Source organism: Trichoplusia ni, chromosome 17, assembly GCF_003590095.1.
Source record: "Trichoplusia ni isolate ovarian cell line Hi5 chromosome 17, tn1, whole genome shotgun sequence".
Classification (NCBI taxonomy): Eukaryota; Metazoa; Arthropoda; class Insecta; order Lepidoptera; family Noctuidae; genus Trichoplusia; species Trichoplusia ni.
Window position 1 is genome coordinate 9,112,914 of NC_039494.1, and position 16,894 is coordinate 9,129,807.

The window sequence follows — 16,894 nt, forward strand, 5'->3', positions numbered from 1 at the left end:
TGTTATAGTAACGTCACACACATATTGGCCTATTGTGGGTCTTCATTGGGGGTATGCCTATAATTGGGCAGACTTATGTCCAGCAGTGGAAGAATATGGGCTGATGATGATAGTAGCTATCACTGTTTATGAGCTACAGCCAGGTGACACACGGATAGACAGTGGAGCCTCAGCAAAAAGATTCTGTTTTAAAGGATAAGATAAAAAGTCGAGGTTAAGTACAAATTGGCCTCCCCTTTCTCGTGCCAATTTCTGCATAAATGTCTGGAATGTGTGTTTTTACATCATATATTTCGCTTAATTACAAACCGCCATTTTTCTTTATTCCAGCATTCGTGTTGTCCAAACGTTTTCGTCCAGAATGTATTCGTGGACACCCACGACCCTCGCTTCCCCTGGGTAGCGTTCTTCGCTCTCTCCCACATCAAAGCGGGCACAGAACTTACATGGAATTACAACTATGATGTAGGTTCGGTTCCCGGGAAGGTATTGTATTGTTACTGTGGTGCACCCAACTGTAGGGGCAGGCTGTTGTAAAGTAGGTCTTATTGTGGATAGAGTAAGGTTGGAAATGAATATTGTATCTTATTTAGGTATATTTATAATTGTGTTCGATACAGGCTGTTGTATTATGGATCTTATAGAAAAGTAAATAAGGTTGGAACTAAAAAAATGTATGTTTTTATGGCTGAATGTTGTAAAATTGGTCCTATAACAATGAAAGTAAGATTGAAATTTAAGTGAAAGTCTCCCTATGCCAATAGGTTTGAAACACAATAAGACAATTTCCTATTTAGTTCGCTAGTTTTAATATATTCAACCTATCTTTTTGACTGTAGTTTTAATGGCGTCAATAGGGTATTTGATTTGTCCGTCAGACAAATTTTCAAAAATATTGGAAACGTATTCTTTTTCTTACCTCGTAAACAAAAAATGAAGGGGATACAGTGATTTAAAACTCGTGTGACGTCACTTACCAGTACGCTTTTTACTAGCAAGTGATGCTACTAGGCCCCACTACCATACATTTTGTCCTCTTAAGTGCTTTTAGTAGAAAACCTATCTAACTATACTAGGACTAGATTTTGTTAGTCAATACCCTAATAACCGATTACAATTTTATTTAAACTAACTCTAACACCTAACCCATTGTGTGACCTTTCATAATAAAAATTGTGTTAAACTTAAATCTTGAACTGCTAATTTGAATCTTAAACCTATATGAATAAGACTGTATTTTATACTTATATAATTTGTGATTTCGTTAAGTTAATATATTAAATAAGTTGCTAAGTACACTGGCAATTATCAATTGTCTGGTTGTGTCGAATTTTAAACTGTATTATTGTTTGTTGTGCAGAAGTGGTTTTACATAATCTATCTATATAAATAAAAATAATAATTAATGGATTAAAAATAATATCCACGTATTCAAATGTCACTCCATTCAAATTTTATCAAAATCAGTCCAGCCGTTTGTATAGTTGTAAATTGCATTGTCAATAATTGTCATTGGGTTTGAAGGAAAACTTCAGCCTGCTAGCCTATTATAATGTCAGCAGCCTGCACGGATAGCCGAGTGGTGAACACCACGCCAATCACACTGTGCATGACGTGTCGCGGGTTCGATCCCCGCGTAGTGTGATCCACGAATACTTGTCCTGAGTCTAGGTGTCTTTGTACATGTGACTTGAATGTTTCTGAAACCCCCCGCGACACAAGGATTAAAATCCTTAGAGCGGGAGTGAGTATTCTTTAAGATAATACAACTGCCTTGGTCAAAAACTCAATGTATGCCAGTTTTTGATAAACAATTAGTCAGTCTTACATATTTTTAAGAATGTTCATCTAAATATGTATGTAGTAAGATATTAAATTTGTATGTTGTATGTTCTCGAATGTAGTCTTAAGTAAATGTAAATATTAATTTTGTGTATGGAATATACAGGAAATAAGTACATTCTGTGTTTTTTATTTTATATTATAACTTCTTTTTAGGACTCCATACCCAAAAACTGAAAAGAGACAAAGCGCTGTTTTGAAAATTAAATACAGAGTAAAAGCCCTCCGCTGTCCGTCAGATGATGCGGCCCTGCAGAAAGCAAAATATGTCTATTTGAGGTCCAGCAACGTTTGATACGGTCATAAATTTGTTAGTCTTTCTATTCAGATCATATTGCACTTACAAATATCACAAAAGAAGGGTTGTTAAATTGTGGGTCCCGGTTGTTATTCATACATCTTTGACAGTCATTACAGGTAGTCAGAAGCTTGGAAAGTCTGACAACCAGTCTATGGGGTATAGTGTTGCCAAGGTAACTGAGTTGAGGAGGTCAGATAGGCAGTCGCTTCTTGTAAAACACTGGTACTTAGCTGAAACTGATTAGACTGTATGCCGACCCCAACATAGTTGGGAAAAGTCTAGGCCGATGATTATGAAGGGTTACGTGGGTAGAAAAAAAAATAGGGAAGGTTGTAAATAAAATTCCAATTTGTTATGAACATTTATTTGAATGTATTACAAAGTCACCTTAAGTTAATCTTTAAAACTTAATCTATGTTACCTACCCTGATTCAAATAGATCATTATTATTGTTATACAAATTAACCGCGAAATTATGTATAAATGTTTGTTACCCTTTCACTCAAAAAACACTGAACGGATTTAGACGTAACTTGGAACACAGATAACTTATAACCAGGATTAACACATAGGATAGTTTTCATTCCGATTTTATCTTCCCGTGGGATCATTTTCCATTTTTAGCGGGCGACAAAAATATCCCTTACACAAGTGACATATACATTTCACTTCAATATGACAAATATAAAATGCCAGCTAAGAACGACCCTTCACTCAATTTTCCCCTTGAAGAAGGCTATAAATATCTTAGTGAATACATTACAACTTATAACAAAAAAAAAAAGACTTAAGAGTTAAAGAATATAATATATTCATAAATGGATTTTAAACTAAAACCTACTTCAAGAAGGAACACACATTATTTAGAAACTTAAACTATATCATAATTAAACATTAGTAATCTAATATTCTTCGTCGTGGTTCAAAAGTGGTTTCATAATAAGGCCCAAGGCACCAATTATACGGCTACTACTACTACGACTAATATTATAAACGCGAAAGTTTACATGCATAGATGTATGGATGTTTGATATTCTCACGCAAAAACCACTGAACGGATTTAGACGAAACTTGGTACACAGATAGTTTATAACCTGGATTAACACATAGGATTTAAACCGATTTTATGTTCCCGTGGTATCATTTTCCATTTGTAGCGGGCGGACAACATCTATAGTCAGGTTAGTCAGGCCAACGAGACGAGATAAAAAACGTAAACAAGCGGACCGCTACTGAGTTACATTGCGATAGCGAGGGATTATTATCCCTGTCCTTATCACTCGTACGCGCAAATATCGCGTCAGTTGGTCGATGACAGCTGTCGTTGTGTTTCGTGGTACAAGAAAGCAGTCAGTACGGCAGTTGTCAACATTTGGTCCGTCTTGTTGTGAACAAGTTCATTCCTTAATTTTTGTCAAAATTCGAACTTTATAATAGTTTATTCGAATAAAAATGTCATGAACCCCTGAAAATTTGTTTACATTCTTTATCTCGTCTCGTTGGTCTTAATATATAATATAGTACCAGAATATTTTTACAAGCCAGGCATGATATAAGCTATGTTGTGTAGCGTGTCCTGCAGAAGTCGCGATGGCGGAGCGATAGCCGGGATCGCGCGACAAACGCTCAGCAATGGAGCGAGCGAGCACAGCAGTGTGTCCAGCAAGACTGACACCGATCCGGATACTGCGATTTGACCCTGGAACATTGGTAAACGGATAAATAATGACTATTTGTAGGTATTGAACGACGAGAATTTAAAGTTTAGAATGGTGTTTGAATTAAAGTTTTTAATTGATAAAATAGATATACGATGAGATTATCTGCTAGCTTTCATTTAATTTTAACTTGCAAGGGGCTTGCTTCGATTACTTAGTGCAAGAGTAAAGAGATATTTTGGATAATATTTCTTTATTATATCAAGAAACCACAGACACTTATGCTCAGTGTGTTAAAATAAATAGAGTATACTTTAGTTATCATCGTTCATATATCTTTAGTTTTTTATGTAAGTACAGGAAAAATGAACACAAATTTCAATTCCGTATAATTAGTGAACAGACAATGAGGCCAATATTTTCTATATACGAGAAGGCGTTATGATGATCAATGTGGGTAATTTAGCAAAAAAAAAACACTTTTAGCCCAACAGTGGGCAGTACCTCGTGCTCCTTCAGCCGCTCCCCGATGATGGCGAGGCTCTCCCCCAGCAGCCGCAGATGCGCGGCCACGTCCACGGCGCCGCAGCCCGTCACGCGGTACACGCCCGCGCCCGCGCCCCCCGCGCCCCCGCCCGCGCCCCCGCCCACGCTCACCGCGCCCCCGCTGCCAGAACTCACTACCGGCTGGATAGGAACACACAACATAATAATTCAAATCTTCATTTTGTCTAGAGGAAAAAGTCACTAAATATCATAAGTGGAAGGAGGGATGTAATAAGAAATCACATGTTTTTTTTTAATTCTCTATATAAAAACCCAAAAACTGCGTTTAGTCTGTGACGAATCAAGTTTTTAGATTTAAAGAGTGCTAAAAACATGATAAGTAAACAGCCCCTTATTGTTAGTTAAGGGTCATAGTTAGCATCCCTACTAATATTATAAATGTGAATGTAATTTTGTTTGTTACGCATTCACGATAAATATACTTAACTGATATTCATGTAACTTTGCACATATTTTCTTGGAAAAGTTAGAAGTAACATAGGGTTTGTTTAATCAACTTGTGCGTCTCCTAGTATAATATAAACCTGAAAATAATGTATGGTACTGCGAGTCACTTACCACTAGAGCATTGGATGTGGGCGCGGGCGGAGCGGGAGCCGCCCTAGGCGCCGCGCGGGGCGGGCGGCCTGGACCAGACGATGATAATGGACGAGCTACAAAATAAATAGTAAATATATTATGTGTCAAACTGAATCCTCTCTCTCTCCCTCTATCGTTTTTATTTCTGCTTCACCATGAAGTCGACTGGTAGAGAATGGCGTTGTGCATAAAGGATAAATAAATCCTGAACACACGCTACGTTCAAAAAGTGGGAATACGGACATCGGCAAATAAGCTGCCAGTGTCAAATGGTTTTATATGACAACGACGAAAAATCAACTCCCGCTGTAAGGAATTTAATCCTTGTGTCCCGGGGGGTTTCACTAACGTACAAATCACATGCACCAAGCCACCCAGACTCAGAACAAGCATTCGTGGATCACACAAATCATTCGTGGATCGAACCCGCGACATCTCGCACTCAGTGGATTTGCCGTGGTGACCTCAACCACTCGGCTATCCGTACAGTTTTTTCGACAATCCGTAAGATTGGATATTTAGATTGAGCGGGTCTTGTCGTTTTCTAACAACCTTTTTCAACGATTAGCTGAATGACGACCTAAAATGGTAAATTATATTTTTGATTATTATTTAATAAACAGGAAAACTTACTTGGATTAGATATGATCTTGTTGGTGGTCTGGTTAGATTGTTCCTTCTGCATCGCGAAGCGTTTCGCTTTACGCTTCCACAGGTAGCGCTCATTGTAGTTCACCTTGTAACAAATAATATAGTGAGTTAATATTTACTTGTGATCTGATCCTTCTTATATTATAAATGTGAAAGTTTGTAACTATTGATGGATGTTTTCTACTCTCTCACGCAAAATCCAATGAATGGATTCGGACCAAATTTGGTACACAGATAGGATTAACATAAAGTTTTCATCCCGATTTTGTACCCGCGACGTTGTTTGTCCGCGATGGACTAATAAACTACTGAACCGATTTTGTTGCAACTATGAATGATAGGTAGGATAGCTTGATATACTCGAGTTTTGCATTTCTTTTTACATTGTTATCATCGTTTCTTAACCTATACCAAGGTCGCCACGACAGCTAGACTTTCATATAATTCTATGGGACATGTTTATGTAACTAAACATCTCCTATACAACTGAACCAATTTAAATGATTTTTGTATGTATTAGAGTGTCGCCTGCTGGTTTAAACATTTATATATTTTTTTTTATGAGATTGGGTGGCGCCTCATATAGTTTTGACTCACGTAGATTCTAGTAGATTTGAACTGAAGTAAATAACTTGTAAATAACTTACATTGGACCACATTTCTCCCAATCGTTTGGATATCGCTGAGAAGTCCATGTCCGGGTGTTTGCGCAGGAGTTCGTTGCGCGCCTCCTTTGCCCACATCATGTAAGCAGTTATGCGGGTTTTACCTAAACAAAAAAAGCAACTTGTAATTTTATCATCTTGACCGCACGGATAGGCGTGTGGTATAGCCACCACGCCAAATGCACTATGTGTGTTGTGCCGAGGGTTTGATCCCAGCATAGCCACAACTATTTGTGTGATCCACAAATGCTTACCCTGAGACTAGGTGTGTTTGTGCATGTGACTTGAATGTTTGTAAAATAAGCCTAGACACAAGGATAAGATCGCTAAAAACTTGAACTCATCACAAATAACCACATGTGGTATTCCAAGTGAAATATGAGGCTGAATGTTTGCTACAACACAACTTACCAAAACTTACAAAAAGATTACAGCTTGGTACAACTTACTTGTCTTTTATTTATGAAGTGCACAATCGGTCAAGTACTTAATTTTATTTAGGCACTGTTCAAGGATGTTCTAATATTATACATACAGACTTGTAAGTACCTTTATCCTTCCTCTGAGCCTTAGCCCTGCCCACTACCCTCCCGTCCTTCACAATCAGCTTCTTCTTACTGCTCTTCTCCATCATGTAAAGAGAGTTGGCAGGCGTGCGGGCTGAGCCATCGTCCGAGGCCGAGCTGTCAGATTCCATGCTGCAGTTTTGTGGCTCTCCACTGTAGGGGGGAGAAGGTGAGGATATGGTGAGTTTAAAGTTGGTGAAAATAAGTATGAAGATGTATATTTATTACTAGCTGTTGCCCGCGACTTCGTCCCCGTGGGTAGAAGGTATAAGATATGATTTATACCTGCCCTGTGTTTTTTTTACATTTTCCATTGTATCCTCGCTCTTATTAGTCGCAGCGTGATGGTTTATAGCCTAAAGCCTTCCTCGATGAATGGTCTATTCAACACAAAAAGATTTTTTCAATTTGGTCCAGTAGTTCCTGAGATTAGCGCGTTCAAACAAACAAACTCTTTAGCTTTATATATTAGTATAGAGTATAGATTTTACGTACATGTAGAGAGATTTTATATGAATGCAAATGATATCTCTTCTGAATTGATATTTGCTTTAAGTACAAGGTAATATCACAACAATATAAAACTACATTTGAGATTTTCATATGTTTTGAAAATACAGCAGTTTTTGCATTCTACTACATATTATATCTTTACTTGACTTAAACAGCATTGATCATTGATTGTTAAATCTCTTTTTTTACCAGAATAAGTATACAAATTATATTTGAACACAAAATTTTACATAATTAAGGCAGACTGCTATTATTTACAAACATAGACAGTCATCAATCATTCCTGGAAACTACATAAATGAATTTGATAAACAAAGCTTCATATTGCCCACCTGTCAGCATTTTCCACAGGATTATCATAGTAATCAGACTCCGACCCTGACGCAGTCCCCGCTTCTTCGACCTGACGGGGCGGAGCACTGTCCTGGGACGAGAACTCTTGAGAGTCTTCCTGTCTAAAGCCGACATATGTTTTAACGGGCGTCTGTCGACGGAATCTCGTCTCAATGTCATCGGGCGATTCAAAATCCATTAATTTTGAACTCTTCTTCCTTACACGACCGCTACGAGATATACCAGTGACTTCTAAATCTGTGGAAATTCCAAAAGCAATGAAAAACGCGTACTGTAACACGATAGAAAATGATACGCAAATCAAATACCTACTGATTTCTGGTAGTATAATGATGGATCGATTACGTACCTTCTTGCATTTTACTGGATTGATCTGTATTGTTATGATAAACAATCACAAAATAACAAATCGATGTTGTTTGTAAATTAACATAAATGCGATGCAATCGCACGCCCGACAAAACAACTTGACGTTGACGGTATGTTTGACAGAGCCACAGACTAAATATGAAACATGGACAGACGTACAAGTCATTTGAAGGTGAGAATGAGTTTCAAGTTTAGATATATATTTTTGAGTTAAACAATAAGTTTCTTGTTTATTTTTAGTACCTAAATAAATTACTCCCACTTCAAGGTATTTAATCCCTGCGTTGCGAGGAGTTTCACGAACAGAACAAACATTCGTGGATCATAATTGACCTGCTCGGGGATGGAATTTACAACACGTCTTGCCCAGTGTAGCTTTTGCGTGAAACCTCGTAAACTGCATCTAAAATATTTACAAACTAATCTAAATACATGTAAACTTTGGTGTTTTGATCGACCTAAAATAATCAAATTGCTTGAACGATCCGCGGGCGATTCACTCAAATGCTTGTAGAGGCAACGTCCCATTAGATCAGATGGCTTAGTAGATAACCTGATTATACAATAGGAAATCTCGTTTCAATATTTTGTAGACAACAAGGTCAAGGAAAAATAAATAAAAATACATGAAACAATCACATTATATTTTAGTAACACTGTTTATTAAATGTACATAAATATTGGAATATTTAGTAAGTTTATAACAAAGCGGTGAATTCGACAAGTCTAAAAATACTGGGAAACAATAGGATTTATATAAAGTCGTTCGTCAGCAAATACGGCACTTAGAATATTCATGTATTGGGATGAACAAGTTCAGGTGTAAAAAACTTACAGTATAAAATAAATTGTACATCGTCAGTTTGAATATGCATGTAATATATTGTTTATTATAGAAAATAAACAAATAACAGATACAAAAGTTAAACAATTTAGTTCTTAACCCTAGATTTTTTCTTACGGGTAACACAAGCAACACCTACACTCCATTTAATGGAGGCAACACCGAAAGCAATAAATATTTCACAGTATTTTCGAGATCTATATAAATAAAATAAAAATGATTACTATAAAAACTAAAATCTTCATGTGACTGTTCAAATTAACTTAGGGCCGAGAACTCAAAACGTTACTTAAATCTTAAGTCGCCGTTAACTTTCGTGTACTGCCCCTGCTGAGTGTAACATGGCGACGGAAAGCTTCTAAGAGCCCCTCAGACTTAAGCTGCCTTTGAGTAGACGGGGTTAGTGGAGATAATAATAGCTTTATTCAAAACCTGTTACAAATGTTTGTTTTTTTCAAGACATCGGAGCGAGCGTAAATTTACATTTGGTCAGTAACCATTGCGCGCTGTTAAGCATATACTGTCTCTCCCATAAGTTTCCAGCCAGCAATGGTAACTAAAATATATCTGTATCTCATTTTTACCCAAAATTCAACCCTCTATTTAATATTTTTTCAACTGTTACATAAATATAAACGTAAAAAGTTTGTATGTTTGTTTTTTTACTATTTCTATTGCACTTTGCGTCGTTCGCTAAAAGCTAAATCAACGCTGCGAGGTTCCTGCGTATTTAATTACAAAATTAAATTATTATTTAAGGAGTTTTTTTAACCTTTTGCATATAAATTAACCTCAAAATCTTGTACGACATCTTAGTTCTTTTTGTATACTTTTTCTTTGGTAATATTTTCTCATTGTTAAACTCCCACATATTAGTTTGTAAAATTGTAATATACAATAATGTTTTTTTATCAAAAATGTGCCGGTATTGTGTATTTAAAATGTATTATGTCCTTTGTAAACGTGACAACGCAAGTTTCGTATATCCTCGCGCGCGATTCTAACCTCAAAACTTGAGTGTGGCGGGAATCGCGCGGCGGACAGCGGACACTAATGTTAGCTCGTGTACAAACGACTTTAAAATTTGACTTTATTTTGACTAGATTTTTTAATAATTAATTACATACATAATTATACATAAGTAATTTTAGACTCGAATTAATTATTAGCATTAGTACCTTCACGATTCATATTTTTACTTTTTGATTTTTAAAGTATTTTTTTTACTGGCAACCAGGGTTTTAGTTTTTTTACTTTGTTTTTATTTAATGACTCCTTCAAAATTACTTAAAAAATGACTCAGAAAGCTGGAAAATGTTGTTTTTTTTAATATTAATGTTCTTTCGTAATTTAATTTATTATTTTACGAGTATTTCTGAGTTATTTAAGCATAATTAAAGGATCATAATTAAAACATTTATTTAAAAAACTTACCTTGGAATTAAAATTAAATCTTAGGTACCATGTTACTAAAAATCAAACCGAGTAATTTATAGGCATTACTAAATTTCCGAGATAATCCCTTTTTTAATTTTAAAATGAATAAAAACAAAAAAGCTCCACAAAAATTGCTTCTTTTCCTAAATTTCAAAAAGAAAAAAAAATAGCTTTATACACCAACACTGGACATTTTAGACTACAAACTGCGTCTACCACGATCTTAAAAGTAAGACATTGCATTTGTGCGACAGAGACAGCTATATTTATTAAATACTGCTATCTCACTCCCACAGATACAAGCCTGACATTCAGAGACCGTGGCAGGGCTAACCGAGGGACAAAGGAATGTGTCACTAATACACAGACCATTAACCTCGTAAACTGTGGAAAAACGTCACAAGACATAAAACGAAAAAAAAATTAGAAACAACACACAGGAACCTCATTTTTTTTTTATAAATTGACCACGAAATCAACTGATTCTGCCAATGACATTGCCGAATATTATTGCTATGCACATTATAACTCCAACTCCTGTCAAAATTTGATTGGGTTCGAGTAAAACCTTATTCTTATCCGTCTCTTTGTACTGGTCTACGTCTTCTAAATCCTGGTGGACTACGGATAGGGCTTTTGCGATTTCCGCGTCTGATCTGGCGCTGGTCTGCGAAGCTGATGAGATAGCGCGCGTCAGATCACGAAGTTGGGTGTCCATTGAACGTTCGCGGTGATGTAAATGTTCTGAAATTAACGTGGAACAAATATACATTAAAAAATCTGTAAAATGGGCGTATAGAACTGAAAAGATTGGAAGAAAAAAGGGAAAAAGGCGTGATATCAGACTAGTTAAAAAAAAATAACTACCAATAAACTAAGGAGATTAATTCTTGTGTCGCGGAAGGTTTCACAAACATTAAAATCACAAAGACTCAGAACAAGCATACGTGGATCACAAAAACACCTGTCTTACGCGAGGATCGAACCCGCGGTACATCGCACTCAGTGGATTTGGCATGGTGACCTATACCACTAGGCTATCCGTGCAGTCATAACCTCAATTGTTTCTTGTAAATCGTTTTACAAATTGGACTACTAAAATCAGTACCAGTAAAATGAAGTCAATATCACAATACATACGATATAGTTCATTTTATTATACATACCTATTAAAGATTCCTGTTTATCAACTAGATGGGTGATATTCTCCTGCATTAATTTAAGGTTCTGTGCGAGTTGTTCCTGTAATAGAATAACAGAAATGTTAAACTGTGAATTGAAACAGTTGTAAATACCGGGATTCGAACATAGGATACCGTCAACGTAATTAATCTAAGCAGCGAATTTGATCCCCCCAGCACCTTAACGACGCAAGGCGCGTCTGCGATTTTCTTCAATCCAGGATCCGTCTTGGCCAGGCCCATCTTGGTCTACTGTTGGACATAGGTCTCCCGGAAGTTGCGTCACAATAGCCGGTCCCTCGCCTTTCGAATTCTGTGCGAGCCACATTTTTTTATGACATTTGTCCATCGGGCTAGGGGCATCCTAAACTGCGTTTGCCGATTCCTGGTCTCCACTTTAAGACTCGGCTGATCCAACAGCCCTCGGTCCTTGGACAGACATGGCCAGCTCACTGCCACTTCAGCTTGCTAACTCTACAAGCTGTGCGGGTACTCCAGTTCTTGTCCGGATAGTCGTGTTTCTGATATTATTCTTCAAAGAAACTCCCAGCATAGCTCACTCCACAGCTCGCTGTTCGACTACAAGTTTGGGAAATAGCCCACTCCACTTTATATTTATACACTAGGTGTGACAGCTATAGGCACGTGGCAAATTCTGTGTATCGGATGTCTCTCCCTCAATATAAAATAAAACCTGTAAATTACGAGTCGGACTCGCGTCACTGACGATTCTATACAAATTGGACAAAGCAAAGCAATTTTGCAAAAAAAAACGAGTCAATTCAAATTTCTTTTATAAAAATATTAAATAAAAATTTAATAACGCAATATACTGAAAATAATTGAGGTTAAGAAACGTTGTTTCAGCTAAAAATCAATGACCAATATCCGTAACTCATTTGTCTTTTTAAACTTTTTTTTTTTTTGTCCTGGGTGAAACTCTAATGACTTCAACCCACGCCGAGGGCACGGCGAGGGGATATGTCGGACTCCCACCGACTAAAAACACCCCGGGGCCCTTCAAATGCCTGAGCCAGAGCCACGGGATCGCTCGCGCATGCTTCAGCGCGACCCTGACCGGGTCTTTTTTTAACCTTCAATATCACCAAACCAACTCACCCTACACACAGCTACATACTTATACATCATGCTTCATGCTTACCCAACTGACCTGATAAGCAAACTCAGTCTTCATAGCGTCGGTGATGTCTGCCCGGCTGGCGGACCCGCCTCCCGCTATCGTGTACAGGACGCTGGCGCTACGAGCCATCTGCTGTTCCATCATGTCACGAAACTCGGCCATTTTGAGATGGTTGTTGATCGAAGAACCGGCTATGCCTAGTACTGTGCCTATGGATGTATAACGTGTGTCAGAATAAACGCAAGACCTTGAAAGCTGTCGTTGTAGTCATCATTTTCAACAAGTTTTATCATTGGAGTGACTTTGTGGACGTGATTTGTATGTTGGTAAAACCGCCCGCGACACAAGGAATATATTTCTAACCGCGGGAGTCGTTATTAAAAAAAAAACTAACAAAATATCTGGGCGCACGACTCGATAAAATATACTAAACAACAATATTTTCTTTTTGAGTTTACAGTATTGGTCCCATAGTAAAAGTTAATCATAATGATGAGTATAACGACCCCTTGAAACCATATTAGTACAGGATTGAATACAAATAAATAATTACATTGTGCCAGCATGGATATTTGAATATAAAGTATTAAGTAAATCTTCGAATGCTTTTCTATGACCCGGCAAAAAAACGCGTCTGACAATGACGTCACCTCGCGGTTAGGTTTAGTCAGAAAGCATCAGAAACTACCCGTAGGATCACCCAAATCAACGGCATACCAAAAAAAAAATAGGTTCACTATCACAAAACACTCAATTTTGCAAAAAATATGTACAACATATTATTAAACCCTACTCACCAAATATAGAAGCCACAATATACCAATACTTGTTCCTCTCCGCGTGGGCGCGCTCTCTCTCGTGACCGAGCTTGACGGCTGCCGACATCGTAGCGAACAGCTCGCGCTCTTCCCGTTCAGCATCACCGAACAGCGCCCGGAGAGCTCGCTCTTGTATTATGAGCTGTTGACAAGGACCGGTATTATTAAAAATGATAATTTTCATAACATTTTTATAGTATAAAGCTGTTGCCTGCAGGATCTTTTTTGTATTTTTTTTCCGGGGTGAAACGCTAATGACTTAACCCATGTCGAGGGCACTGCGTGGGGATATGTCGCACTTCCACCGACCAAAAACACCCCGGGCCCCTTCTACTGCTTTAGTCGAGTCCTGCCCGATTCAAACCGAAAATGATCCCACAGGAGCATAAAATCGGGATAACATAAGAACTATCATAATGTGTTAATATTGATTATAAACTATGTGTGTACAAAGTTTCGTCTGAATCCGTGCAGTGCTTTTTACGTGGAAGAGAACATACCTACATACGTACAAACTTTCGAGTTTATAAAATTTGTAGGATCGTGAGCATGATTCTTTATTAAATGATGTAACGGTTTACTCGGAATTTATCGGGAATGCCCGACTAGTTTCGGACCTAACCGGAGTTTTTAATCATGAGCCTACGCGCAATAAATACGCGTAAGTGAACTGTTGCATCATATTATTATTTACATTGTTAATTATTTATTTTATTACGGTTCACTTTGGAGAAAACTATCAGCAGTTGATAGCAGCTCAAGAATAAGAGAAAACCGTTATTAAATTAATAAACATGAATCCACCACACGAAAATTATTATTAATAATAATCTTTCAATGTACTTTAACAAGTACTTTAGAGGGTAACCCCTCTTTTTTTGTTTATTCTGGTTAATCTTAATGGACAACCCCTCAGGGCAGGAAGAGGGTAGTATCAGTTATGCTGGGGCCACACTAGCGGCTAATGTCAATGCCCATTAGCGCAATAACTATGGCGTTAATTTTTTGATTTACCGCCACTTGAGATATCGAGTGACGCTAACCGGCAAAATATTACTTAACGGCAAATTGCTGTTGTCAAATTATCGCTTTAAGTTGTGGCTACACCTACGGTTAACGTCTATAATCGCGATAATTAATGGCATTTCTTGTTAGTGTGACTCCAGCATCAGACAAGCTGATAAAAGTTGTGTAATTTTTTATTTTATATTTAACTAGCTGTTTCCCGCGGTTACACCCGCGAGGTTATAAATTGGCTCAATTTTTCCATATTTTCTCACCATTTAAACCTTTCCTGGACTGGTACGAGTGTTTCAAGACTAAGATTAGCCAAAGCTGTTCAGCCATTCTCGAGTTTTAGAGAGACAAACAAATAGCAATTCATTTTATATATAGAAATATTAAGTACTATTTAATTAAGTCCTTCCATACCTTATGCTCTTCAGTACAGAGGTGCAAGTATTTCTCGTCTCCCTTCATCGTGTTCTGCATCTCAGCGTGCAGTTCTTTCAGCCTAGACTCAATACTAGCCAGCTGACGACCCAGCTCTCGTCTCCGTTCTTGTGCGGCGATGAACCTCTCCTGAAAAGTTAAATATGGTGTTTTTATTATAATTTTTAATATATTTCTACATACTCACATCCAGCCACCTGATCCCAAAGTTGGCAGAGTGTGTACTATTGTTATCAGACAACTCCTAATCTTACTAATGCATTACCTATATACATAGACTAGCTGTTGCCCGCGACTTCGTCCCCGTGGGTAGAAGATATAAGTTATGATTTATACCCGTCCTGTTTTTTTTCACATTTTCCATTGTATCTTCGCTCCTATTAGTCGCAGCGTGATGGTTTATAGCCTAAAGCCTTCCTCGATTAATTGTCTACTCAACACAAAAAGAATTTTTCAATTTGGACCAGTAGTTCCTGAGATTAGCGCGTTCAAACAAACAAACTCTTCAGCTTTATATATTAGTATAGATAGATATAGATTAACAACACCTGCGCTCAACATCAACAGAACAGTCACAAAACAAAAACCTATGCTTAACAACTCTTGTCCTGGCTTGGAAACAAACCCATGGTTCTGCAGACGGTGTCACTAAGCCTAACCTAACATTATTTTAAGGAATAATTTATATATTAGGTTTTGACTAGCAACCCTCAAATTGTAACTTAAATTATTTATAATATTATCATCTGAATACCTCTAAAATTAAACCTAAGACCATTCTCATTTTACCTAAATTTAATTCAGGGACTTTAAGATATGCATCATGTGCATAGAAATTCCTGAAAATATTTCACATTCTCTCTACAATTTGATAATTTTCTTCAGAGTTACAATCAGATATGTCTAGAAAACTGTTTAAACTAGTCATGTATGTCTTATCTGATAAAAAGGTCTAAGTTTACATGAGTAGACAAGATTGTAGACAGATATTTGCATTGATACAAGACAAAGTGTTTTTATCAACCATTTTGCAGTGTAAATGCACACATACTATGAAATAGCCATGGAGTAAATTAAACTTGGCATAATAATCCTTGACCTTCCATCAATAATGGAAAATTTAAAAAGTAATGCAAACTTTTTTACTGACCTGTGCGTCGACGACGGTATTCTGCAAAGCCATAATTTCTTCAACACCGGTGAATTTCTCATATTTACTAACTAATTCCCTTACTTTTTTTGTCACTGTTTCGTATTTCAGTTTTTCTGCTATTTCAGTCACTTTTACCGCTGGGACATATTTTGTGACAATCTGATCGACTCTTTCGCGACCATTTGCTGACAAATTTTGTAAATGCACTCTGTCCTTTATTCTTTGCGCTACCTGCCTGAGTTTGTCTGCCATATTTACATGATATAATTGTTGTAGTTATTGTAATTTAATGGTTAATTATCATTTTTGTTGTAATGATATCATTCCCCGATGGCTTGGGAGTTGACAGTGACGTTTATTTTCTATTCGTGTGACAGTTCTAAAGTTTGACGTTTTGTAGATGCTTTTGTGTTTGGTTTTCGGATACACTGCGCAATCATTTTAAAACATTGTTCGTTGGAAATAATATTTACACCAACTGCAGAATATGCTTAGTTTATTCAGTATAAATAATAAATATCAATGCTAATGTTTTTGTTTTGTTTGCAGGATAAGCTAATTTTATCATCAATCGGGTTCAGCCTTGAAAAGTTTGTCTTTTTTTTATGCAGGATCCTGAGTCCCGCTGTTGGGCAAAGGCCTTCCCGAAATCCTTGCACTGTTCTCTATCCTGGGACATTTGGGACTAGCCCTTGCGGTATGAGTTAGAATCATCCCACCACAGCTTCCTAAGCTTAGACTTTTACCGTAGTTAATTCATTTTATAACAGATCTCTTAATAGAGCAGTCGACATGAAACAATC

The 16,894-nt window shown here is 37.1% G+C and overlaps 3 protein-coding genes across 5 annotated transcripts in view; 1 reads left to right on the forward strand and 2 right to left on the reverse strand.

Moving 5' to 3' along the window:
* LOC113502290 (histone-lysine N-methyltransferase eggless) overlaps positions 1 to 1,412 on the forward strand; it is a 28,413-nt gene extending 27,001 nt beyond the window's left edge. For both annotated transcript variants that reach the window (XM_026883800.1, XM_026883801.1), the window contains exon 35: positions 331 to 1,412. In XM_026883800.1, coding sequence (XP_026739601.1) covers positions 331 to 537 — 207 coding nt within the window. In that variant the 3' untranslated portion in view covers positions 538 to 1,412. The remainder of the gene's footprint in view (positions 1 to 330) is intronic.
* Positions 1,413 to 3,593: 2,181 nt separating this feature from the next.
* LOC113502315 (HMG box-containing protein 4) lies at positions 3,594 to 8,156 on the reverse strand. The gene is made up of 8 exons (XM_026883834.1): positions 8,046 to 8,156; positions 7,675 to 7,933; positions 6,813 to 6,982; positions 6,246 to 6,367; positions 5,581 to 5,683; positions 4,927 to 5,021; positions 4,306 to 4,488; positions 3,594 to 3,842 (listed from the first exon to the last, which is right to left on the reverse strand). Exons 1-8 carry the CDS (start codon positions 8,053 to 8,055, stop codon positions 3,678 to 3,680), a joined length of 1,107 nt encoding a protein of 368 aa, XP_026739635.1. The 5' UTR covers positions 8,056 to 8,156; the 3' UTR covers positions 3,594 to 3,677.
* A 2,613-nt stretch (positions 8,157 to 10,769) lies between these two features.
* On the reverse strand, positions 10,770 to 16,457 carry LOC113502316 (coiled-coil domain-containing protein 51-like). Of its 2 annotated transcripts, none has more exons than XM_026883835.1 (6): positions 16,089 to 16,457; positions 14,918 to 15,067; positions 13,466 to 13,628; positions 12,690 to 12,877; positions 11,513 to 11,588; positions 10,770 to 11,090 (listed from the first exon to the last, which is right to left on the reverse strand). In XM_026883835.1, the coding sequence occupies exons 1-6, from the start codon at positions 16,341 to 16,343 to the stop codon at positions 10,822 to 10,824; spliced, it is 1,101 nt and encodes a 366-aa protein (XP_026739636.1). In that variant the 5' UTR covers positions 16,344 to 16,457; the 3' UTR covers positions 10,770 to 10,821. The 2 variants fall into 2 exon arrangements, with proteins under 2 accessions (XP_026739636.1, XP_026739637.1); XM_026883836.1 differs by having other exon boundaries at positions 10,822 to 11,090; positions 12,699 to 12,877; positions 16,089 to 16,455.
* Between the last annotated feature and the right edge of the window lie 437 nt (positions 16,458 to 16,894).